Source organism: Ruditapes philippinarum, unplaced genomic scaffold (assembly GCF_026571515.1).
Source record: "Ruditapes philippinarum isolate M1 unplaced genomic scaffold, ASM2657151v2 ctg316_1_1_1_1, whole genome shotgun sequence".
Taxonomy (NCBI): Eukaryota; Metazoa; Mollusca; class Bivalvia; order Venerida; family Veneridae; genus Ruditapes; species Ruditapes philippinarum.
In genome coordinates, this window is record NW_026855923.1 from 302,056 (window position 1) to 328,868 (window position 26,813).

Consider the following 26,813-nt stretch of genomic DNA (forward strand, 5'->3'; position numbering starts at 1 on the left):
TAGGAAACATGTACCACAGATGTGATAATGAAAAATATCGAACCTCTAACAGCGTACAGTTATTTTATCGCACCAAAACCCAGCGTACACTTAAATATTTTGACCAGTAAGCGTCTATGTATATCGGAAGCACAAAGGTACTTGCTATACAACTCAATTATGATTACTCTTATAGAATAAAGAAGAAAAACAAATTAACTATATTAATATAAGCTTGCATTTAGCGATTTTATTCACCGACCCAAAATTAGTTGCCGTCAGTTTACCTTCAATAACTTTTTTAATTATGAATTTAGGCCTCTGTAATTTTGATGAAATGTGTGTCGGTCCTATCTTCACATCCTCAATACAAAATATGCAATTGTAATCGAAAAACTTAATAAAAAACACTCACTCTGACGTGTGTTTACACGGGTAAATCCGCCATTAGGGCGTATCGCATGAAATCACCTCGCTTAAAGGAGTATCGCACCGCTATACGTTCGACCCCCTGGGTAAAGAATGAACATATATTGTCACAGAATCAGTGTTTATTCTATTGAATACGAGGTTGTTTTCCTTAAATTGTTGTTTGCCATTTGTACGGTAGTTTAAGGGAAAATCATTTTAAAGCAGAACGGTTAGCTTCACCAGTAAATGCATGGTGTGTTATATTTAACGTTAATTATTAAGTGACAGTGAAACTTACAGAATGTTCCTCATTAATTAATTAAGGGAATCATTGAATACATAGTATCATGCACATTTTGTATTGAAATTAATACAATTACTCTTGATCACAAGTCATAAACGTCTTTCATTGTTAACTAAATATTTTCTAATTTAAAACACAATAATAAATCTCTGTTCATCATTAAAGGAACTCCACTGAGGTTTATAAGTAAATTGAAAATCGTATGTTTGTGCTATTCTCAGTCCGAATTGAGTGAAAAGCGTTTAAACGCTTTTCAAAAAAAAAATATTTTGAGTCATTTTTCACTATTATAATAATTATTCTGGAAAAACAGAGCGGCCTAATGATCTGAAATTTTGCACATAAGTTATTGGTATAGATCTTTATCAAATGGAGTATTCTAACACGACCCGCATTTTTACCTATTGAGCATAGAAGAACAGAAAGTGTGTGTTATTATGCAACAGATGCACAGTTTGACATTCTATATTTAGACATGTGACGTAATCATTATACACGTGACGTAACCACTAAAAATCCGATGCGCGGAAAATAAGTACGGAAACAAATCAGGCGCAATTTTGCTTATATATCAAGTACTGCAACATTTATTTGTTGATGTCGTGTTAGAATCGAAATAATATATCCAAATCGGTGATTTTATCGCTTGATAACATCACTGTTTGTCGTTCGGATGCGCATCATTATATCACTCGGGCTACGCCCTCGTGATATAATTCCTCGCATCCGAACTCCAAACAGTGATGTTATTGAGCGATAAAATCACTGTTTGGGATATATTATTTCTTAAATAATCTCAAAAAATTATTTCCTGTCCCGTCATGCATGTCCAAAAAACCCTCAGTGGAGTCCCGTTAATTTAAACTTGAAAGAGACTTAGATAGATCAATATCAGTGGTTACTTAGAACAAGCAGGGACATTAAAAAATGGGACAGATTCTTTTAATTTGTATAATATAATATTAAAATTTCATTTGTAAAATAATGATGACGCTACATTTTAACTAAAGTTGGTGCCATTTTAAACACAAATGTACATGAACAGCAGAACATAAATTTATTCTACTAAACTCCAGGGAAATGGTAAGAGAATGTTTAGCAAAGAGAAAGTTGAGGATTGGTTACTTTAAGTCGTAATTCATTTTTATAGTTTTATTAATATTTGCAAGAATGTCTAAGAATTTCTAAATTCCCTGTATCTACAGATGAATGATATTACCTTAGAGCTGTAAATTTAGCACTGTTTGCCATTCTTGTAAATATTGGTAAGTTGATTTATTTTTGTTAAAGGATTTAATTATATCTCCTTTGTTAACTGTTTGATTATACCTTAATCTATCAAATCCATTTAACACCATTTTTCAAATCCAATTACATCTATTATACCAGAACACCACGCTTTTTCTCTGTAATTTTAAACAAAATAACATTTTTAAAGTTTGTGCTCATCCATTCGGGGAAATTTTTGCCCCAATGGTAACGCCCTTTTATTGGGCAGCACAATAAATTGGGGAATTTCCCACACGCCCGGGTAAATATTAAAACATAACGCAAATGACTACCTAATCAAATACGTTCATAGCAGGGGAAAAGCATGGACGAGAAATTATGGTTTTTTTATACGAAACAAATAACGAACGGGTATTAACCGAATGGGAAAGAAGGCCCTAATAACCCTTTTCTCATCTTTAACGGGGCGCTTTAAAAATCTCCCCTGCTCCGATTTTAAAAAAAGGTTCCTAGTATTCTAATAAAATATAGGCCTATGCACGGTCTTTTGTATAAATGTGTGATATATTCAAGATTTGAAATTGTTAAACTTTTGCTAAAATGATTTGATTCATCAATATCAATTATACTATAGTAGTGTTCACCGTTAGATCTGTAGTAGAATGTTATTGGCTAAATATGCAGTAAAGAAAAAATAAAGACAAACACATTGACTACAACAAAAGATAAAATTTTATTTTCGTTCATAAAAGTTCAATACGGTATCATGATTTTGAAGAAAAAATCTTTTGTACAGCCTTATAAAAAAGTGGTTAAATATCACAAATACAAAAGATCACAGAAGTACAAAAAGTGAATAAAGCGAACATTTTGGTAACAATAATAATGCTGTCAAGTGTATATCATGCATAAAATATTTTGATTTATAGTGAAATACTGAAACTTTAATACAAATAAAAACGTGTAGAAATATTCGTAAACATGTTGATCGTTTTTGAAACCAAAACATATGGTATTTAAATTGTATAAAATTAAGTACAATAAAATCCGCCATCGTGTTTCCTTGAGTAACCGCCGTTGGTGCCAGCACTGTGAGGGCTCTCTGAGAATATAGAAGTGACAAAGATGGTGTTAACATCCGGGCAACTGACATGTATAGCACGTGCAAAGATCTAACTAATATGCGTGCGCAGAATACCACTACTGTCTGCTTCCGATGAACCATGAACGGTCTCTGTTTAACCAGACAAAGCGTATTCTGATTGTTAGTATGAAGCAACACAAAGACTAACTAATATTTCACATCTAAAACACCTTTCCAAATACAAAAACAACATTCAACAACTAACAACACTGAAATAAAATGCAATTAAGTTAGCACTAGCTCTTGGGGCAGTTATGCAAATGACCGTGCTGGATTCAAGCTTCTAAAAAAACAAAACAACACAGGGATAGCATGCAGTTAGTATAACAACATCAACAACAACAACAATTTATTCTAAATCCCTTCACCATCTGTTAAATACAACATAAAAATAAATACATCACGTGCGGTACAACATCAAGGGGGTGGGGCAGCATGCAGTTAGTAGGGGGTTTTCTTCACAATCTAGTAGTTTTAGCCTATTTCTGAATATATGGTACTTAAATATATATATTTGAACTTTCTCTTCATATCATCAGTCTACAAAATGAAATGCTTAATCTCAACACTATCTGGTTATATCATAATGCACTAGGTATGAAAAATAAAACTGCTAGGTCACACAGTTAGTAAAAATTATAATGATTAAATTCATGCAAAAGTTGTTAATAAATTTGTGTGCTATACATGTAATATGGTGAGAATGTCCACATTGGTTCCCGGAGCTTTACACTCTTTCCTCACAGTATTTGACAGCTGGTTCCTCTTAAAGAATGATTACAACTTCAAGGTAACACATCACATCACTTGTATGACACAAGTTTTCCAATGTCTGGCAGGATTATCGCTACATATAAAGTTATACTAAATAGTACTTAATATTGTAAGATTTACTTATGTTTAAGATAACAATTTTAATTGGTAATACTTTAGGCTTATTAATTAACAAAGTATTAAGCTAGTAAATAAATAAATAAAAATTCAACAGTACTCCAAACATTCTGACAATTCTGATAAAATACATAACTGAAAGGCATACAAAATAAAAGAATTCAAAGTTCTATTCTTGATTTTTAAGAGAAAAAAAACTGTAAAAATTATCACAATTTTAAAACATGATTTAGTCAGCAAAATGCTAATACTGCTTGGAAACTTAAGTCTTAGTAAATATTTTCTTTGTATATCTTGCATAATACTATATATATGGGTATATTTGTTAATACTAATGATAAAACAATAGCTGATCTATTACAAATTCTTGCCATTAATTCAAAATGATCTGAGATATCCTGCATAAGATATTTAGATAAAAATGATATAAAATTTATAAAAAAATGTTAACATATAAAGGTATAAAATTCTATATAAAAACAACAACAACATTTTTATATTTCTTTTTTAAATTCTCATAAATTAAGATTAAAATGTGGTTTATTTTCTAATACTGTTCTGAACTTCAACGTTAATTTTATTTCGTGATTTAATAGATATGTTTGTTTTTGATTAAACAAAAAATTTAGTCATTGCTTTTAACATAAAAATAAAAAAAATAATGCATTCAGTTAATCAGTATACATTACACTAGCAATGAATACCAGTTACACAGTATCATTTAACAAAAGATTATACATTCTTCTCACAAGTGTCTAAACAATATATACATGAAACAAAAAAACTTTAAAGTTAAATACCTCCAAATTAAGAATACTTTTCCAAATTAAGAATACTTTAAAATCATCTAGTACATGCAAAATGATGCCCTTTTCTAAATCATTGTATTTTGATCTTAAAAATTATTTTGTTCACTTAAAAATGTATGTACATGTACTTATTCTAAAAAAAAACCATGATAAAAAAAAGAATAGAAATGCAGTAGAGAAAAACAATTTATGAGGTATTCTACTGTATAACAGTTATGCATTTATCTACTAAATAGTAGTACAATTTTATAATTCATTGCTAAGCATTAAAAACATTTTTTTCTTATTTCAACATTTATATTGATATTAATCAGGAGGTATCTCCCTTTAAAGAGGAAGTCTTATCACAGGTTGTAGATTGTACTGCCACCAAATTTCCATGGTGACACTCACAGGTAGCAGGAGTACAGAGGTGACCTAGAGAGACCATTTTAACACATTGAACAAACATAATTATGATGAGAAAAATCCACCGTCAGGTTTTCTAGAGTAGCCATGGTTTGTTGTCTGTGTATGGTGAGACTCTGAAATGTCAGCAAAAATGAAAATGTCAGCAAAATTGAAAATGTCAGCAGAAAACGAAAATGTCAGCAAAAATGAAAATGTCAGCAAAAACAAAAAATGTCAGCAAATTGAAAATGTCAGCAAAATTGAAAATGTCAGCAAAATTTAAACACACATATCAGCAAAATATGTAACCAAAATGGAAACACACAATCAAAGTCCAAATCTCAGCCCATTGAAAAATAAATACTTAATATTAGTTTTGGGATGTTTTTTTTTCATTATCAGTTCTCAAGGAGAGAAAAAAAATCTGTTTACAACTTATTATATTTATAGATCATAGTTATATGTACATATACTTACCAATAAATTGAGGTATTCATTAAAAAAAATGTACCATTTTAATTCAATTGAATAAAGTTTATTCAATTAAATTGAAATGGTATATTTTTTTAATAATTACCTCAATTTAATATTAAACCAATCTATTCTTAGTAAAAATAACTTTATCTTAAAAACAAATTTGTGGTAAAATTCAAGTTAACATACATGTATATATGATTCAACCAATTTTAAGCCTTCAAGAAATTAACACATAATAATTCTTTATCTTATGCATTCTATTGTTATAATGACATTTTAAATAGTCCTTGTTTTCAATGTTTGGTATACAAAATTAGGATAATCTGTCTGCTTGAAAGCCTGAAATAATCTTAAGGTATAAAAGCAACATATATTCATCCAACAAAAGGTAATCTTAGCTTGTCTTCTTATCTTTTATACAAGTCCATGCATGTCTTCAATTACAAAACTGATATCTTATGGTCATTTCTTTATATTTATCTATCATAATTATGAGGTTTTAAGTCTACATAAATATATTTCATGCTTCCATGTTAGCTAAATTTGAATTACACAATCTTCAATGTATCAACATTATCCAGGGCTGATTTTTTTTTTGTGATATCAAGTTATTGTTAACTGTTTTCAATAGTGATAATTCAAGTATTTATCATTTTTCTCAACTCTACAGCATTCCTGTTCTTGGCAACTATTTAAATATGTAACATACAAATGTACATGTATTCTTAATATGAATTACAAATATTTATGAAAATAATTATAATCATATGGCAGGTCTCTTGATATTTTACTTTACAAGTTACTAATTTAGCAACAGTAGAAAATTAAGCACTTACCAATTGCATTTTTAATACTATGAATGCTTTCTCTTTTCTTCTGGACAGATATTTCTATAGGATGACCCATCTTTGGTGGTACAACAGGCACTTCTTTCACTCTGTTTTTCAAGATGCGACTGATGAAATGAAACAATGAAAACTTTTTTGTAAATAAAATTTACTCACAAAAGTTGAAGTAAAACAATGCTATATCAATGAGAAACACTTGCATTGATATATATACATCTTACCTAATTGATCACGGTTTTAAGTTGGATTAATATTTAAATAAACAGGACAATTAATGCCACTGTTTAATAGCATCTACCTGAAAGTCTGCAATAAATAACCTAACTTAAACTTAAATTTTCAATTTTGAAATGTCATAATACATAATATTATCTTGCAACTGAAGATCAAAGAATGTAAAAATTCCCTTCTTTTGTGGCTAATAGTTAGCATGAATACCCATAGTCAGATATTTGACAATCAAAAATTCATTAAAATCTCTGAAATTTAAGTGTATACATGTACCTCCCCTGACTTGCCTATAACCACAGAACAATGCTTTTAAATGATTTGCCTAAATTGTAATGATAATACATATTCATAAATACACAAAATATGCATATAAATATTCATAAAATATTATTATAATATTACCCATGGTCATCAGTATAAGTCTCTGGCTGATACATTGTTTCATGTCTTGCCCTAAGAAATTCATTATGGTGATCATATTGAGATTTTAGGACAAAATCCAAGCTATCTCGAGGTTCCTGTGGATCATTATGATAAATTTCTCTCCTAGATGATGCCAGGGTACATTTTGTATTGAGTCTATTCCAGGGATCTTGTTTTTGTGCTAAATGAGTTGGTTCATTATATGGGTATTTCTGAAATAGAAAAACAAAACATATAGAAAAACTAAAATACTTCTTCAATTTTCAAGTTTTGTTTCTTGCAATTAAAAGAGATATGTTTTTATCACATGTATTTGAATGTACATATATCATTATAAGTTCAGTGGTTAACCTTTAATTCAATAAAGGCTAGGAATAATTTGCAGCTTATCTTTCATTTTAACAAACTGTTTCAAGTAAATGCTAGCTAAATGCTTGGGTGTTATAAATGTTTTATTTTTAACATGGTAAACAATATTTTAGCAGCAAATGTAAGAGTTGACTGATTTTATAGCAAGCTCGACGAGCTGGCCGAAGGGCCTGCTCGCAAAGCTAGCTTTACAGTAACGCGAGTACCTGCTAAGTGATGGTTTTGAAAACTTTCATACGAAGTACCAAATTGGACACATCGCAACTTTTCGAATTACAAGATAACGATAAAAGCCGATGTACTCTGATTGAAAACGGAAGCGTAGACTGGTGTCCTGCACACTTATATAGAAACCATACCAGAATAAACGGAATCAGTCTATAAAATACCGAATGACAATTTTAAAACGGAAAATGTAAAATAAAAATGAACAATTATTTTAAACTATCTTACGGTAAAAGAAAATCGAGCTCGCTTTGCCTTTTTGATATTATAGCCCCATTGCAAGTAAGACAATAATACATGAAGTATTGACACAAGAGTCATCCATTTGCCAAATAAATAGATCTACAGTACAGTAGATCTACATGAATCTATTGAATTTCTCTTCTCTACAGAAATTCAGAATTCAGATAACAAATTGGCTTTCCAAACAAATTTCTTAAAACATAAGAATATTCTGAACATACCTGACTTGTTCCTGATCCATAAAAATTTTGATCATTCTGTAATTTTGGAAAAGGGTATGGATCCCTGGATGACAGCAACTTTGCCTCCATGTTTACCTGTTGTGATGCGTCGCTCCCAAAAACCGGATGTTTACAATGCCCTTAGTAACAAAAAGTTGTAGTCTCTAAGAAAAGTACGTACTAAAAAAATAAGGACATTTCCAAAAAAATGAATTGTCTCACTACAAAAATGATTTATTTTTAAAATTAAATATTAAAAGATAAGTTTTGTCAAAATAATATATTTTTAAATATTGATCATTTATAAGTTATAGAGATTTTCATTCAAGCAAATTTTGCACCCAGATCAAGAAAACGCTTGACCCGGAAGTAGTTGAATAATCTCAATTTTGTAAGCAAAAAGAAAGTAAAAATGCGAATTCTCGTAAAAGTACTCAAAGGGTCTGAATGTGCAGTTTCGGTAAGTATGACTTAAAGGGAACTTCAAATTTTGATTCCTTAACTGGCATGAAATTTTTGAACTCGTCTGATTCAAGAACATCGATAATTTACAGCTAGATCTACGTCACTTTTTTGTCGTCGTGTTTTGTTTAACAGTTTAACAGTGTTTAATGCCGTACGGACCCGTATTGTTAGTCAAAAGTTCTAGTCGTACGTGAGTCACATATGACTAGCCTTAGTCCAATATATCAGACATTTTACGGCTGATTTCAACTAAATTCTAGCTGATTGTTTGGTCACCATTATTTTGACATAAACAAAAGAAATACAAATGCAACAGGCGAAAATTGTGCATACATGTTTGAAGATTGGGCCAGCATTTTGTTCATGTGACAAAAATTGTAATTGAAGTGTTTTATAGCTCATCTTATGAGTGGAAATGTACTTTTTCTTATCTGTTACATGGTTATACTTCTGTTTTTGTAAATATTTAGAGGAATATTAAGACTGGAATTGAGAAAAATGTATGTGATAGGGGTGGGTAGACAGACGTTTCACTATTGAGACGGTTCAAACCAAGACGTTTCACTCCAAAATAGGAGTGAAACGTCTTGAAGAAGTTTCACTCCCTTTTTATGCCAAAATTATTTTGATACTTATGATAAACTAAAATAGACCTAAAATATTGAATTGAATTGAACTAATATAGACCTTAAATTAATTAAAATAAATTAAAAAGGGGATTTCACTTTTTGTCAATGACTAAAAACTCAGTACTTTAAGTTCTATCATTTCAGATCTTTTGTAAACATGGACTCAATAGGCAAATTTAATTTAAAGCATAACAATTCTGTGACAACAATTAACTTTGAGTAACGTGTTTTTTTTTGTTGTAACGTTAATTATGCCCCCGCCATATATTGGCAGGGGCATATAGTGTTACCCTGTTCCGTCATTCCGTCATCATCAGTTTCCGTTCATTATCTTAATAACCATTGCACATATTGAACTCAAATTTGACATATAGATACAGCCTAACTTGCCCATGCGACCACGTGTATTAAGCGACTTTTGTCTTAAACGACCACTTTAAATTCCCCCCGATCATTTTCTCTCTATATCTTTAATGTATTAAGCGACTCTTGCTCAACGCGACCAGCGACCGCTAATTGGTAACCTAATTGACATTAATCTTTTCATTAAACGACCACTTTTACCTGTCAAGTAATTGTTTTTAGAGAACGCCACCTCGTTATGTCACAAGTGTCAGCAATCAAAACACAACAATAAACGTGTGAAAAACTCTATTTCCCATACCGCTTTAGCGTATGCAAATGAAGTTAAGTATACGCGTGACGTGTATAATCCAATAATATCGGATAAACAATGCAACGCTCCGCCCATACTGAGATGGTGTATACGCTTCGCTTGTTGACATTTAGACTGCATTGAATTGACCTTGAACTTGATCAGCCATTAAATTAATCGTAACAAATAGATGTAGTTTGTTTATTTCAAATGGAAAAATGCACAACAGAAAACATCTTCACTAATAGGGTTTTCGTGTTGGAGACAAGGAAAAACAACGGAGAAGTTAAAAAATTCTGGAAAAAATGTCAAACATGTACGTAATGGATCAAAACTGTTTTGTCAATAAATATCAGAACGTTATTTTTACATTTGCATCCGTTTAGATTGTCGGAGCGTACTTATTATTCAACATTTATATAAAAATGGAGTTGAAAAACAATCCCATCGAATAAAAAAGATGTCATTTATAAATTTTGACTTTTATATCATGCTGACTTTCTTAAGAGACCGTTTCATTAAGGGACCGTTTTTGGTGTTTCCCTTGCCCGGTCGCTTAATACACGTTTGACTGTATGTCATGAGAAAATACAGGTCAAGTTCGAAATTGGTCATGGTTCGATGATTTTTGGCAGAGTTATGCCCCTTTTACTTTGAAAATAATATGAAATTTTCAGTTTCCGTTCATTATCTCCCAACGGTACAACACATTCAACTCAAACTTGACATATGGATACTTCAAAGGAATGCGCAGGTCAAGTTCAAATTTGGTCATGGTTCGATGATTTTTGGCAGAGTTATGCCCCTTTCACTTTGAAAATAATATGAAATTTTCAGTTTCCGTTCATTATCTCCCCAATGGTACAACACATTCAACTCAAACTTGACATATGGATATGTCATGAGAAAATACAGGTCAAGGTCGAATTTGGTCATGGTTCGATGATTTTTGGCAGAGTTATGCCCCTTTTACTTTGAAAATAATATGAAATTTTCAGTTTCCGTTTATTATCTCCCCAACAGTATTACACATTCAACTCAAATTTGACATATGGATACGTCAAAGGAATGCGCAGGTCAAGTTCAAATTTGGTCATGGTTCGATGATTTTTGGCAGAGTTATGCCCCTTTCACTTTAAAAATAATATGAAATTTTCAGTTTCCGTTTATTAGCTCCCCAACAGTATTACACATTCAACTCAATTTTGACATATGGATATGTTTTTGGAATGCGCAGGCAAAGTTCGAATTTGGTCATGGTTCAATGATTTTTGGCAGAGTAATGCCCCTTTCACTTTGAAAATGATATGAAATTTACAGTTTCTGTTCATTATCAACCCAACAGTGTTACATATTCAACTCAAAATTGACATATGGATATGTCAAAGGAATGCGCAGGTCACGTTGGAATTTGGTCATGGTCCGATGATTTTTTGGCAGAGTTATGTCCCTTTCACTTTGAAAATAATATAGATACATCTTAGGAATAAGCAGTTTAAGTTTGAATTTGGTCGTGGTTCAATGATTTTGGACAAACTTATCTTTCCTGAATGTTTGAAAAATTTTGAACTTTCAGTTTCAGCACTCATACTTTTGTGGAAATGTATATAGCCATTATTTTGGCTACAAATATGCAATATGCTATTTTCAAAAGGTTAAGACTGAATAATTTCAGTGCCTTGAACATTGTATAAAAATGGTTTGTGATAAAATTGAAAAGTTTTAAGGGCTTTGAACTTAAAATGAAAAAAATAATTTGTGCAAACAAATTTGGAACTAAATATTATAACATTTGAAATTTTGGCTGCATACGGGGGCATCCGTGGCATGATGACACATTTCTAGTTTTAAACATGGGATAACAGATTGTTAAATTATTTAATGCTTGTATAGTGCTTTTGCGATATATGTCAAAAATTTTAATGGCCATTGAAATCAGAAATTAGAAGCATTGGGACTTTTTCAATATTTTCATTTTGATATCTCAAAGGCTTTTTGAGTTATGCTCTGGACAAAAATTAATTTTGAAAAATAACAAAGGGCAATAACTCAAAAATAATTCAGGGTAGAGTTATCATTCTTAAGCACTGCACTTCTCCTCAATGAGATCCATCCACCTTTGAAGTTTAAAGTTGATACCTCAAATACTTTTTGAGATAAGCTCTGGACAAAATAGCATGAAAAAAAAAAAGGGCAATAACTCAAAAATTGTATAGGGAAGAGTTATCATTCTTGCGCACAACATTCCTCCTCAATAAGATCTATCCACCTATGACATTTCATGTTCATATCTCAAACACTTTTTGAGTTATGCTCCACTCAGGTGAAAAATTAGGTATGAAAAATAACAAAGGGCAATAACTCAAAAATTATGAAAGGTAGAGTTATCATTCTTGTGCACTGCACACCTCCTGAGTGAGATCTATGCACCTATGAAGTTTCATGTTAATATCTCATAGGCTTTTGGAGTTATGTTCTGGACAAAAATCAATTTTGAAAAATAACAAAGGGCAATAACTCAAAAATCATGCAAGGTAGAGTTATCATTCTTGTGCACTGCACTCCTCCTCAATGAGGTCTATCCACCTATGAAGTTTCAAGTTGATAACTCAAATACTTTTAGAGATATGCTCCGGACAAAAATGTCGGACGGAAGGTCGGACGGACGGACAGAGACTATTTCTATATCCTCCGAAATTTTTCGGCGGGGGATAATAACAGCACACTTACCAATGTATGTGCGACCGTTGATAAAAATAATTTCAAACACTAGATTAATTTACTCATCTGAATAATAGACAATTTTCATAGATAAAATGTTATTAAAATACTGCTTTTCTATTGTACAAATTTTTTTTTTCAAACACTTATATTCTATAAGAATTTTTTTTATCAATGAATCTATTATATGTTATGGATAAACAGGTCAGTACAATCTAAATTTTATTTAAAAAATATAACTGCCATAAAAAGTTATTAAGGACGTTTCCGGGAGTTTTCATATAGACATATAGGCAAAATTAAAACTGCTCAATAGAATTTCTTGAAACTTGGCATGATGTTAGAATATGATAACAGAAACATTTTAAGCGAAAAAAAAAATTGGGGTCACTCACTCACAGTTCTCATTTTTGAGTTGTCTGCCCCTGAATCAGAATTTCCTTCTTATTTGAGGCCATTTAAAGGACAGATAACTTATAAATACTTAAGTGAACTCTTGTTTTTACTTCTGGATAATGTTTATCTTTTGATTGTTGAATACCACGCCCGTTTAACTCACAACGAGTGAAAAATGTCCATCGGTAAAAATGTTGTGATCAACTTCCGTTCCTCGTTGTGAGCACCCATCTTTGACGTGTGACACGATAAACAAGGTGAGTTTTTCATAATTTTTGAAGATTACAGACATTTATGTAAAAATATCGGAATGCAGTTAGCTAGCGATGTGTTTTCCGAGTATGCACATGTAAAGATATTGCCTGTTGGTGGACAATTTGATGGAAATACCGTGCCACGCAGTCACTCGGGGTAGCCGGAAAACTGGAGACAACTTCTCTTTGGACCTAATTTAACATTGAAAACGTCGATTTTGGTGACGTTTTGTGCATTCTAACCTAAAACAGATGCCAACAAGTCTTCAGCGTAAATTATTATCTGAAAGTCTTGGTAGAAACGAAGATATACTCTTTTTTGCCTTAATCCTCGTTGTGAGCACCATAACAATACAATACATAATTACATGCAATTCCTTATATCGTTTCTGTACTTTAATTCATAAAAAAAGGCCAATTTTTAAGAAAAAATGCATAGGTTAAAAGAAGAAGTGGGAAAAAAGACTATCCACTCTAAATTTGTTCTTGAAATTTTGCATATTGACTAAAACTAAGGTAAGCGTTATGAAAATAAGAAGAAAAAATATATTGTTTCGCTTCATTGTAAATTATCTGCCCTTGAATTTAACGAAAAAGTCCAATTCAAGGGCAGATAACTCGAAAATGAGAACCGTGGTATAGAGTGGAAAAAAACCGACACCTTTAATTTTATAGAGTGGACATAACCCAAATCTGTTTAAATGCCCCTAATATGCAGGTAAGAAAAAATTATCAGTTTATGAAAATTTACTTTTTACGACATTCGACTATACCTCAGTGCAATACCCTTAACCTTTTACCCCATGAGCATATTGTGAAAAATGGCTGTTTTCATTGAAAAGCCTCCTGTAACAAGTTCAAACTGCTATGAAACTATGAAAAATGCTTCAATACTGATGAAACTTGGCACAATGTTGACTAGACCATAGACTCTGTAACAGCATGCTTTATCGTAAATTTCCTGTTACCACGGGGGGACGTCTCAAAATTGCCAAAAAACACTATTTTGTATTGTTTTTTTCCATCAAAACTGTTTCAAAGTGCTGCAGCTTCTCAGTAAATTGAGATAGTGTAAAAGGCTTTTCAGCTTCGGTTAATAGTTACCCAAAGATCGACCTGAGGATATTTTTAGCCTGTCACATGTCCAAAATTTTCTTGGCGATGAGGGGGACTGCCGCCCCCCTTCAAACCCCCCCCCAAACAGAAGGGGGCGCATCCCCCTTCAGGCAACCGCCTGATGTAATATTTGGATGGGGGATGGCGCCGAAAAAGTGGTCACTTTTTTAAGGGGGGGGGGGCAAAAAGCCGTCAAAACACGCTTGAATAAGGGAAAAGGTTAATAGTACATGTACAAAAATTGGTTGTTAATGGTCAACGCCCTTTAAAATAAGAGAATGAGCATTAACACTGCACACAGTGCTCTTGTTGAGAAAGATACAGCCATTATAATTAGGCTTTCCACAAATTCAAGATTTTGTTTGTCAAACATAACAACATTTTGGAGAAATGCCAACATATCTAATTTTTATGCCACCGCAAAGATTCACCTGTGTGTGTGTTTGTATGTGTGTTATATAGATTATATAGTGAACTTAAAACATCTTCTTGTGAAAAACCACTAGTCCAATGTCAACCAAACTTGGCAGGATTGATCCTTGGGTGAAGGACTTCCAAAGTTGTTCAAAGAATTTCATTCCATGCAGAAATCTGGTTGCAATGGCAACCAAAAGGAATTATTAGAATAAATTAAAAAAATCTTCTTGTAAAGACCCAAAAGGCCTAGAGCTTAGATATTTTGCATTAGGCATTGTCTGGTAGACCTCTACCAAGATTGTTCAAATTTATTGCCCTGGGATTAAAATTGGCCACATCCCGGGGTCATTGATTTTAACTATATGTACATAGGGTAAAAACTTAAAAATATTTTCTTGTCTAGAGGTACAAGGCTTAGAGGTTTGATATTTGGTATATGATATCATCTATAGATACTCTACCAAAGTTGTTCAAATTTTGCCTCTAGTGTCAAAATTAGCCCCGCCCCGGGGGTCATAGGTTTTCCTTATATGTATAAAGTAAAAACTTTAAAAAAAATAATTATCTTCTTGAAACTGACAAATGCTAGAGGTTAGATATTTTGCATGAAACATTGTGCAGTGAACCTCTAGCAAGATTGTTCAAATTATAGCCCTGGGTCAAAATTGACTCCACCCGGGGGTCATTGATTTTCACTATATACATATAGTAAAAAATTAAAAAAATCTTATTGTCTGAATGAACAAGGCTTAGAGCTTTGATATTTGGTATATAATATCATCTATTGGTCCTCTACCAAAGGTGCTTAAATTATACCCCTAGTGTTAGAATTGCCCTGCCCCAGAGGCGATAGTTTTCCTTATTGAGTAAAAACTTGAAAAATATTTTTCTCTGAATTGACAAAGGCTAGAGGTTAATATTTGGCATGAGACTGCTTAGCGAACCTCTACCAAGATTGTTCAAATTATAGCCCTGGGGTCAAAATTGGCCCTGCCCCAGGGGGTCATTGATTTTCACTAAGTACATAAATTATAGTAAAAAATTAAAAAATCTTCTTGTCTGAATTAAGGTACAAGGCATAGAGCTTTGATGTTTGCTATATAATATCAATAATATCATCTATAGGTCCTCTACCAAAGTTTTTCAAATTTTCCCCCTGGTGTCAAAATTGGCCCTGCCTGGGGCATTGATTCTCATTATGTACACAGTAAAAACAGAAACTAAAACAAATGTTTTCTGAATTGGAGACAGCTACAGCTTAGATATTTGACATGAAATGTTGTTTGTTGGACCTGCATCCAGATTGTTTTGAGACAGTGACCTTCTTTCTTGTCCTTTGATGTACATTGAGACACTGACCTTCTTTCTTGTCCTTTGATGTACAGCAATAAAATTTTGACCATGTGCAGTTTTAGTTGTAAAATTGAACTTTGATATCAGGTGACTTAGATTTTGATGATGTGACCTACTTTCTTGTCCTTTGATGTACAGCTATGAAATTTGAATCATGTGCACATATTAAGATGTAAAGTGAACTTTGATATCAGCTTACCTAGATTGTGTCTTACTGTGTTGTCCTTTGATGTACAGTCATGAAATTTAGGCTGTGTGAAATATGACCTTCACAACCAAATTCACTAGACTCAACTCCTTTGATATATTCCTACTCTGATCTTTTATTTGAATAACAATAGATTTAACCACTAATCTAATAATAAGATCTATGCATTATGGCAATCTTCAATTATATAGAAACAAAAAAAAATCTGTTCCTACACTACTATTTAGTGTTGTATTAATGCAGTGGCATAGCATTTTTCACAAATGCAATCTTGTTTTTGGTCTTTTGAGAAAAGGATATGTTTTCAGATATTGTGGGGCTTTTAGGAGATTTCTTTCTTTTTTTTTTTGATCAAGGTTAAGTTTAAAAGTTCTATTTATACTTGTAACTGCCAACCCCTCTTTCTAGTGTTATTAGAAATAAGTGCTCATTGGATTCATAGATTGTTGTGCTGAGTGGATTGTTAGTAAAATTAAAGTAAAGACAAGTACAGATAATTACAGTAAGGAAAGGATGATACTGGAAATGATTTCTAGTCATGTAAGAAGAAAGTCAAAAGATAAAATAGTAAAAACACTGGGAGCTGGACTAGTATTGCAACCCTACTACTTCATTTTGTCACAGTGTATAATTTTTAAAAATGCCATTATCAAATTGTGATCAAAATATGAAACTTGAATAATCATGTTGTTTGTTGTTAATTTTTGCCGTGTCGTGAAAAAACCAACATAGTGCGTTTGCGACCAGCATGGATCCACCCGCAGTCTGATCACGATCCATGCTCAGTTCTCCACTTGTAACAGAGTTGGTTAGCAAACAGCATGGATCCTGATCAGACTGCGTGGACGCACTATGTTGGTTTTGTCATGACACAGCTCATTTGTCGGTGACTTTTTCAGATATCAAGCGGAGCAAGTATTATGGATATAAAACAACAACTTCAAAGTCAAGTTTCTATTCCAGTAGACCAGCAGAAACTTATATATCAAGGCAAAGCTTTGTTAGGTGAGAAATGTTAAATGTTATAATAAAATGTACATTTTTAGCTCGACTATTTGAAGAATATGAGAGCTATTGTAGTCGCCTCGGCGTCGGCGTCAGCGTCCGCGTCGGCGTCTGCTTTGGTTAAAGTTTTTTGTAAAGTCAAATATCTCAATTATTACTTGAGATATTTCAATTGAACTTACAATACTTATTTATAGTAACAAGGTACATCAGATTGACAAGTTGGATAACTCTGCCTACAATATTGACAGAATTATGCCCCTTTTTAACTTAGAAATTTTGGTTAAAGTTTTTTGTAAAGTCAAATATCTCAATTATTGCTTGAGATATTCAATTGAAACTTACAATACTTATTTATAGTAACAAGGTACATCAGATTGACAAGTTGGATAACTCTGCCTACAATATTGACAGAATTATGCCCCTTTTTAACTTAGAAATTTTGGTTAAAGTTTTTTTATAAAGTCAAATATCTCAATTATTGCTTGTAATGAGATATTCAATTGAAACTTACAATACTTTATTTATAGTAACAAGGTACATCAGATTGACAAGTTGGATAACTCTGCCTACAATATTGACAGAATTTATGCCCCTTTTTAACTTAGAAATTTTGGTTAAAGTTTTTTGTAAAGTCAAATATCTCAATTATTGCTTGAGATATTCAATTGAAACTTACAATACTTATTTATAGTAACAAGGTACATCAGATTGACAAGTTGGATAACTCTGCCTACAATATTGACAGAATTATGCCCCTTTGGAACTTAGAAATTTTGGTTAAAGTTTTTTTATAAAGTCAAATATCTCAATTATTGCTTGAGATATTCAATTGAAATTTAAAATATTTTTTATAGTAACAATGTACATCAGTTTGCAAAATTGCATAACTCTGTCTGCAAAATTTGCAGAATTATTTGCCCTTTGAAAGTTAGAATTTTGGTTAAAGGTTAAAGGTCTTCAAAGATATTTACTTGAAACTTTACACATGCACTTAGGGTCATAATTGGAGGGGTCATAATTGTATGTCACTGACCAAGTTCATAACTCTATCTTGCATTAAGGCTGATTCATATTCCCTTTTCTACTTAGTCCTCTTGGTTAATGTTGTACATGCAGTTTTTTTACATATCTCAATAACTATTATTAAAGATATTTATTTAAAAACTTCAACATATGCATTTAGGGGTCATAATTGTAGGTCACTGACAAAGATCCATAATTCTATCTTTTGCAATTTAGGCTGATTTTTCTCCCCTTTTTCAACTTAGAAATTCATGGTAAAGTTTTGCTTGTAAGCTGTTATCTCAATAACTACTGAAGGGTTTGTGCCTTTTTGGGACAATTTTATGCATTCATAATACTGTAACCCAACGAATATTCGCGACCAATTAATATTCGCTTTATTCGCGGATGGCCACAAAGCGCGAATATTTGTTTGCGCGAATAAGTCCGCACGATTTCGCGAATAAATTGGAGAGAAATTTTTATTTTAGATGTTGTTTATGCAAAGCTACTTGACCGGATATATTCTAATTTTACGGGCACCTGTTAGGAAGTAATGTATTGTTATGAATATTGCCATAAATCAATAAAAACACAAACTAAGTAAACTACTACTTTTTTATAAATATCAAAAGAACTCTATGTCAATATAGCAATCAAAATAAACATCCACATTTTAATACTATTAAATATAATAATAAATGTTTGAATAAATCGTTTGACAAAAGTGGGAAAACTATCGAGCATCACAAAAGGCTATTGCTTTTTGGATCCTTTAAAATAATTGTTTGAGTGAATTGTTAAGACAAAGGTGGTATAAACCTATCGAGCATCACAAAAGGATATTGGGTGTACATAATTACAAACAGTGAAATACAAAATGGTTTCATACTAATATCGATTTTTACCCGTCAAACTTATCATTCTGTATTATAACATAATTTTCTCGGCGTGGGTTCGATCCCAGATTGGAGAAGGTATTTTTTTATGAAACGCTTAAATTGATTTACTTAAAGACTTTTCTAGATAAACTGTGGGTACAAAATATAAATATGTTATAGAAATAACGACAGAAGAACGATGCGTACATGTACATATATAGAGAAAATGTTTTGCTGAATTGTGATCACAATTCACTTACCAATACAATATAAGGCTAGCGTATTGTTAATCCCATTTAAGACACCAATAATGACCTCAATTATTGAAGATTAATAGTCGGCTAATGGATTTTACGGCCCCATCGGACTTTCCAATCCGCGAATATTTTTTTTTTCGAAAATCAAGAAAACGCGGAAATTAATATTCGCGAATATGTCCGACCTCGGCAAAACGCGAAAATTTGTATTCGCGAATATAAATTGGGTTACAGTAATAAAGCAGTGATTTACTTGATAAAACATCCTAATAACAAGCCTTTGTACCTTTTCTGTCAAATTTATGTATTCATAGGTTATTAGTATTATTATACTCAATAAAACACCCTTGTGACATTACCTTCCGAATAGTCAAGCCAATACTGTATAATTGGCCTATAACATGAATTTATAAAAAAAAATTGGCCCTTTAGTGAACTTAAAAAATTTAACATTATGAAGGCTCTTTTACTATCAAGCACTTAGAATAGTCGAGCATGCTGTCCTACTGACAGCTCTTGTTTTATTGAAAAACTAATTGACATTATTTTGAAATGATTAATTGAAAGGAACTGGTGGTCAATTGTTAAGGTGTTTACCTCACAACCCAGAGCCCAGAGATGTTCAGTCTGTGTCCTAGGATAAATCTTCCCTTACAATACAGGGGCTAATACAAGTTTCCCAATGGAGCATAAGTAGCTTCTATTAAGAGTGTTTCTATTAATTTCATTGCTTATTAAGAAGAGTATTTTTTATACCTTCTTATGGAAGTAAAATGTAAAAAGAGCAAAATTAAATGAGATTTTTAGAGTAACCAAGTTTTATTTGCAAAGTTTAGCAAACATAATTTGTAAAGAAAAAGTTCATGGCCAACCAGAATCTTTATCGTGGGCCATTTTTTTTTAATTACTTATTGGATTATCTTCATACTTGGACAGAAAAATGTTTTGGACAAGACCTTCAAGTAGACCAAATTGATTATGACCTTCACTCATCAATGTTCTTGAATTTGAAGGTTAAATAAACGGATTTTGTTTGATTTTACTATAATTTGCTGTAACTTTGTTATTTATTAATGGATTGTCTGCATAGTTGACAAAACTATCTTTAGGACAATGTCTCAAAGAAGATCAAACTCAGTTTGACCTTAGCTTTTTAAAAAAACTCTTCTTCTCCAAAAGTGCAAGGCCTAGAGCCTAAATATTTTTGTGTGGCATAGTCGAATGAAATTCTACATAAATTATTCAAGTCAAAACGTTGGGTCAAAATTGTCCTTGTTCTGGTTTGTGGGGGTCATGACTTTTCCTTATATATAATGAATACTTAAAAAGTCTTCTACTTAAAATGTTTCATGCCAAATATCTAAGCTTTGATATTTTTCTTATACATGTATGTATAGCAACAAGTGCCATTGCAACCTGTTGCTTCCATAGTAACCATTGACTCTCCGTGGCAACCAGTGACTTCCATTGCAACCAGCGACTTTTCATAGCAACCATGAATTTCTAAAGCAACCAGCACAACCAGTGACTTTCCATAGCAATCATCGACTTCCCACTGATTTTCCATAGCAGCCAGTGACTCCCATAGCAAACAAGGACTTTCCCTAGCAACCAGTGACATTCATAGCAACCAGTTACTTTCTATAGCAACCAGTATTGTAAGTTCCATTGCAACTAGTGACTTTCCATAGCAATCAGTGACTTCTAATTGACTTTCCATATGACCAGTGACTTCCAAAGCAACCATGACTTCAAAAGCAACCAGTGACTTGCCAAAGCAACCATTGACTTCCATAGCAACCATTGACTTTTCATAGCAACCATTGACTTTCGATAGCAACCAGTGACTTCCATAGCAATCATTGACTTTCCATAGCAATCATTGACTTTCCATAGCAATCACCATAGCAATCATTGAATTTCCATAGAAACCATTGATTTTCCATGGCAGTCATTGATTATCCATTGTAAGCATTGACTTGCAATAACAATCATTGACTTCCATGACAACCAGTGACCTTCTGAGCAACCATTGACTTTCCATAGCAACCAGTGTAAGTCTGTATACTTCAGTCAGATGAGCAATAAAGGGCCATCATGCCCCTTTTGTTTGCTGTAAAAGAGTAACTTTGTAAGTAATGAATGTGTTGCCTTCATACTTGTGCACAAAAATTCTTTAGATATTACTTTAAAGAAAATTTAATTAAACCTGACCTTACATTAATTTGTCATTGACACTAAAGGTCAAATAATTAAAAGTTGCTTAAATTATCATAAGTATTTATTTATGAATTTGATTCATTCTTGGACATTAGAGCATTTATGACAAACTGACTTAATGATTAATTTGAATTTGACCTCAACCTTTCAATGACATTGACCATCAAGGTCAGATATGAAATTTAAATTTTATTTTGTTACAAGAAAATGATGTTTTCTAAGAGTACTCCTTACTATTGCTATAGTATTCTACCTCTGATGTGTTTGACTTAAAAAAGGTAAAATTAAAATTCCAGCCTGATCCCCACTTAAGGCAATGACTGTTGTAGTAACTATAATTTAACCTGTATCATCTTTCAGATGAAAAGACTATTGAACACTACAAGATAGGAGATGGTGCCAAACTTTTTCTTATGTTGAAGAAACCAGGTGCTGGGGCCACACCTGCCACATCTTCTTCTACACCCTCCCAAACACCTATCAAATCTCCAGATGTTGCCCCTATGGCGGTTGATACTCCTCAGGTAATGATAATTTTTATTAGATGTTTAAATCATGCTGCACTCTTCAAACTGATATGAATTATTTTGCATCTACAGGCATACAGGTTTCATTGCACCAGTAAGTTGTAAGTTACAGATGATTTTAACATAACATGAATCAGTGGTCAAAGACAGGGGCCAGAAGCATGTGCTTTTAATTATTTTAAAATTTTCCCCAAAATTTGGTCCTTTCTCTGGGTTTGCTGTATTATTTAATTTTTTCTAAAAAAAAAAAAACACTGTTCTATTTATTACCCCGATAGTGAGGGTAGGGATTGGTTTTAATTTTTCTTTCCAAAATAAAGTTTTATAATTTAATGTCATAGAAAATTAAGGTAAAAATGGGTTGATTTTTGATTTAAATTAAAAATTTTTAAAATTTTTAATAATGTTTTTGATTTTTCCGTTTATTTGCAAAAAAAGTTTATGGGAAATTTTAAATTTTATTATTTATAAATTATTTAAACAAGGTAATGCATTATTTTTTGATTTTTTTGCTTTTTTTATCCCGAAAATTTTATTTAAGCAACAATTGCAGAATTATAATTATTAATTGATAAATGGACCCCAATTTTCCCCCCCCTATATATAATATTTTAGAAGAACTTATTTCATCCATGCGATCTGATCAGACTGCATACTGTTAGTTGATTAATAGCGGGATTTGGAAGTTTGAGTTTTGAACCTATAACCGGTCTTATAGTCAAAGTATTGGCTTTTAAAAATGTGTTTTGATTTTAATATGGATGTACATGTATTTATCTATAAAAACTAGCAATTGATATTTCCAAAAGAACACAAGACTGGTCTTTTACATCAATCTATTAAAAGGGGCCCCAGCATTGCTGTAGCAATAAATGATTATCATATGGTGTACAGTCAGGAAATATTTTGCTACTCACAAATACAGGTTTAAGTCCCACAACAGACATTGCATTCTATGATATGAGAAAGTTTTCCAGCTAACTTACCCATAACTGGTTCAAGTAGGTGCTACTGGGTTGTTGGTTATAGTGTCCAGGTCGTAACCTGAGATATTTCTCCGCAAGTTACAGAAGAAACTTGCCAAGAAACTTGCCATATGACCATTACACTATTAGTGTGATTTAAAATCCGAGCTTAAAGCCAAACAAAAAAAGGGAACACATGGTAGAAAAACATCAAATGTTTATGTTACATTGTTGTTGTTTTTTTCTGTTTTGACAGGAGGAAGAGTTTACATTGCCGGATGATCCATCAGGGTTTTGGAAAAAACTTTCTGACTTTTTAAAAAGACACTTTACTGATAAGGATGCAATTAAAGTTTTAAAAGAATTTAAAAAGGTAATCATTTTATCATTCTTTGGCTTGATTCACTAAGAAAATTTAATATTTATAAAAAAAAATCACGAGAATAACGGTAAACTTTGGTCTATGTATATAATATATATCAGTAGTTTTTAATGCTTTAGCATTTCACATTATAATACTATGTATTTTACACCCTAATAAAACACACACAAAAGAATTTTGTCTTGCACTGTATCGTTAATTAACAAATAACATGCTGAAACCACAAGTGTTAAGCTTTTTGCAGGAAAAGGGCCAGGCTCTGGTTTTTGTTGGTAAATTCTTTACAAAGAAAAATTTAAAACTATTTATGAAATTTCAGCAAAGGTTGTTGTTTCCAAATTGGGTTTTCAACTTTGGAAAAAAAATTTTAAAGTAGTCATTATTCCCAAAAAATTTTCAAAAAGGGAACGACCCCTGAAACTTTGAACCCTACTTTCTTAAAGAGAAGTGCATTTGTAATGCAAGGGGAATAATTCTGAAATCTATATTTTCAGTGTTGTGCCCCTTTTAACTTAGACTGTTTTGCCAGTTAAATCCAATGATTTTAAAACTGCTAAAAGTATCAACATGAAATACTTCTTTATCATGACAAAGCACAAATGTTAGACAAGGGACATTATTATGTAAGCTAAATTTTTGGAGTTTAACTTAGAATTTTTTGTCAAAATTGTTTATTACATGTATTTAGTAGAATGATTTCAAAACTATGAAAGATATTTACAGGAAATTTTAATTGCTTGGTTATCTTGACAATGCACTGTTAATATAGGGACATAATCCGAAAAAAATATTTTAGAAGTAATGCTCCTCAAAGCTGTGGCAATGCATAATGATGGTCATAGCTTAATGAGATTTTACTTTTTTTCTATTCACTCTGAAATAAATACTGTTATTCTTTGTCATTTTTCAGAATCATGACAGAGGGTTAAACAGTCTCAGTTTAGATGATATAGAACGACTGGCTGCAAACAAGTTAAGGAATGAGGACAAACTATACCATTCTCTCAGATCCTGATAAATATTGACAATAGTAACTTAATTGTAAAATGTTCTTACTAAAAGTTCAAGGTCAGCTTGATTTCTGCCATTCTTGAAATTTTTGTTGACATGAGTTGTATATTTATAAAGTATGTCTTAAATACAATTACAGGTGAAAAAAAATCTGATGTGTGGGTTTTTCTACATCAGATTTTATTTTTTAATGGTGATAATGTAATTTTGATTAAAAAGAAAAACGTTCACAGCATTTTTTTTCAGTATATTGCTTGAGGTAATGGTAAACATATATGAATCAAAGGTGTCTTCAGACAATTTTTTGTGTGCTGAAAATGTTTATACTGAATAGATGTATGCATTAAATTTAAAGGAAAAGCAAGATAAATATTGAATAAGCAGTTCAGATGTTGATAAACTGATATGCGCTATTATAGTTTTTAAAGGTACAGTAATATAAATTGCTGAACCTCAGTTATAACATGAGTAAAAAAGTGATACTTCTATACTGAAGTGTAGCATTTTGATGGATGTTGAATGTCATTTGTGTAAATAAATATAAAATTTTATCTGATAAATCTGAATTTTGTTTGATTTATTTAAATAATAATCAAAATTGGCCCGCCCAAGGTCATTGATTTTCCTTATGTGTATATAGTAAAAACAAAACAGAAAATCTTCATTATACTATAGAGTATAGAGGCTTTAGCTTAGATATTTGGTATGAATCATTGTTTGGTGGACCTCTACTAAGTTTGTTTAAATTATAGGCCTAAGGTCAAAAATGGCCCCGCTCCTTCTATGTACAGTAATAATTTTCACTTATAGCGAATACGGTTATAGCGAACTTCTGGTTATAGGGAACAATTTATTTTGAACGGAATTTTGCCCTTCTTTATTATACCCCCACCACAAAATGTGGGGGGGGCTATAATGGATTCGCTTTGTCGCGTCGGTCGGTCCGTCCGTCGGTCGGTCCGTCCGTCTCCATTTCTGTGTCCGCTCTATTACTCCTATACCAATTGAAGGATTTTCTTCAAACTTGGCTCAAATGTTCATCTCAACAAGGGGATGTGCAGAACCCATGTTGCCCATGTGTCAGCTCAAGGTCAAGGTCACAATTCAAGGTCAAATATCAAACACTATCAAATATTACACAGTATGTCGTGTCCGCTCTGTAAGTCCTACACTACTTGAAAGATTTTCTTCAAACTTGGCTCAAATGTTCACCTCAACCAGGGGATGTGCAGAACCCATGTCGCCCATGTGTCAGCTCAAGGTCAAGGTCACAATTGAAGGTCAATTATCAAACAATTAAATATAACACAGTATGTCGTGTCCGCTCTGTAAGTCCTACACTACTTGAAAGATTTTCTTCAAACTTGGCTCAAATATTCCCCTCAACAAGGGGATGTGCAGAACCCATGTTGCCCATGTGTCAGCTCAAGGTCAAGGTCACAATTGAAGGTCAAATATCAAACGATTAAATATTACACAGTATGTCGTGTCCGCTCTGTAAGTCCTACACTACTTGAAATATTTTCTTTATCTTTGAAATATTTTCTTTAAACTTGGCTCAAATGTTCACCTCAACAAGGGGATGTGCAGAACCCATGTTGCCCATGTGCCAGCTCAAGGTCAAGGTCATAATTGAAGGTCAAATATCAAACAATCAAATATTACACAGTATGTTGTGTCCGCTCTGTAAGTCCTACACTAATTGATAGATTTTCTTCAAACTTGGCTCAAATATTCCCTTCAACAAGGGGATGTGCAGAACCCATGTTGCCCATGTGTCAGCTCAAGGTCAAGGTCACAATTGAAGGTCAAATATCAAACAATCTAATATTACACATTATGTCATGTCTGCTCTGTAAGTCCTACACTACTTGAAAGATTTTCTTCAATCTTGGCTCAAATGTTCATCTCAACCAGGGGATGTGCAGAACTTATGTCACTCTTTTGCTGGCTTAAGGTCAAGGTCACACTTGAAGGTCAAAACTTGACTTAGAAAAAATTCTTAAATTTTAACATTTATTTGAATATTCTAAATATAGAAAAGGTATTTGCTTGATACTTAAAATATTTTTGAAGGGTCACAAATACGATATGCTGTTCAAGTTTCATAACTCTGTATTGCATTTAAACAGAGTTATGCCCCTTTTTAAG

The 26,813-nt window shown here is 32.2% G+C and overlaps 2 protein-coding genes across 3 annotated transcripts; one reads left to right on the forward strand and one right to left on the reverse strand.

The window, feature by feature from the left end:
* Positions 1 to 2,638: 2,638 nt before the first annotated feature.
* Positions 2,639 to 8,355, reverse strand: LOC132744833 (protein CFAP276-like). Of its 2 annotated transcripts, none has more exons than XM_060733620.1 (4): positions 8,196 to 8,355; positions 7,117 to 7,349; positions 6,472 to 6,590; positions 2,639 to 3,026 (listed from the first exon to the last, which is right to left on the reverse strand). In XM_060733620.1, exons 1-4 carry the CDS (start codon positions 8,283 to 8,285, stop codon positions 2,956 to 2,958), a joined length of 513 nt encoding a protein of 170 aa, XP_060589603.1. In that variant the 5' UTR covers positions 8,286 to 8,355; the 3' UTR covers positions 2,639 to 2,955. The 2 variants fall into 2 exon arrangements, with proteins under 2 accessions (XP_060589603.1, XP_060589602.1); XM_060733619.1 differs by having other exon boundaries at positions 2,639 to 5,292.
* A 143-nt stretch (positions 8,356 to 8,498) lies between these two features.
* Positions 8,499 to 25,222, forward strand: LOC132744832 (ubiquitin-like protein 4A). The gene is made up of 5 exons (XM_060733617.1): positions 8,499 to 8,655; positions 17,309 to 17,414; positions 22,138 to 22,301; positions 23,526 to 23,642; positions 24,562 to 25,222. The coding sequence occupies exons 1-5, from the start codon at positions 8,608 to 8,610 to the stop codon at positions 24,664 to 24,666; spliced, it is 540 nt and encodes a 179-aa protein (XP_060589600.1). The 5' UTR covers positions 8,499 to 8,607; the 3' UTR covers positions 24,667 to 25,222.
* Positions 25,223 to 26,813: the final 1,591 nt, after the last annotated feature.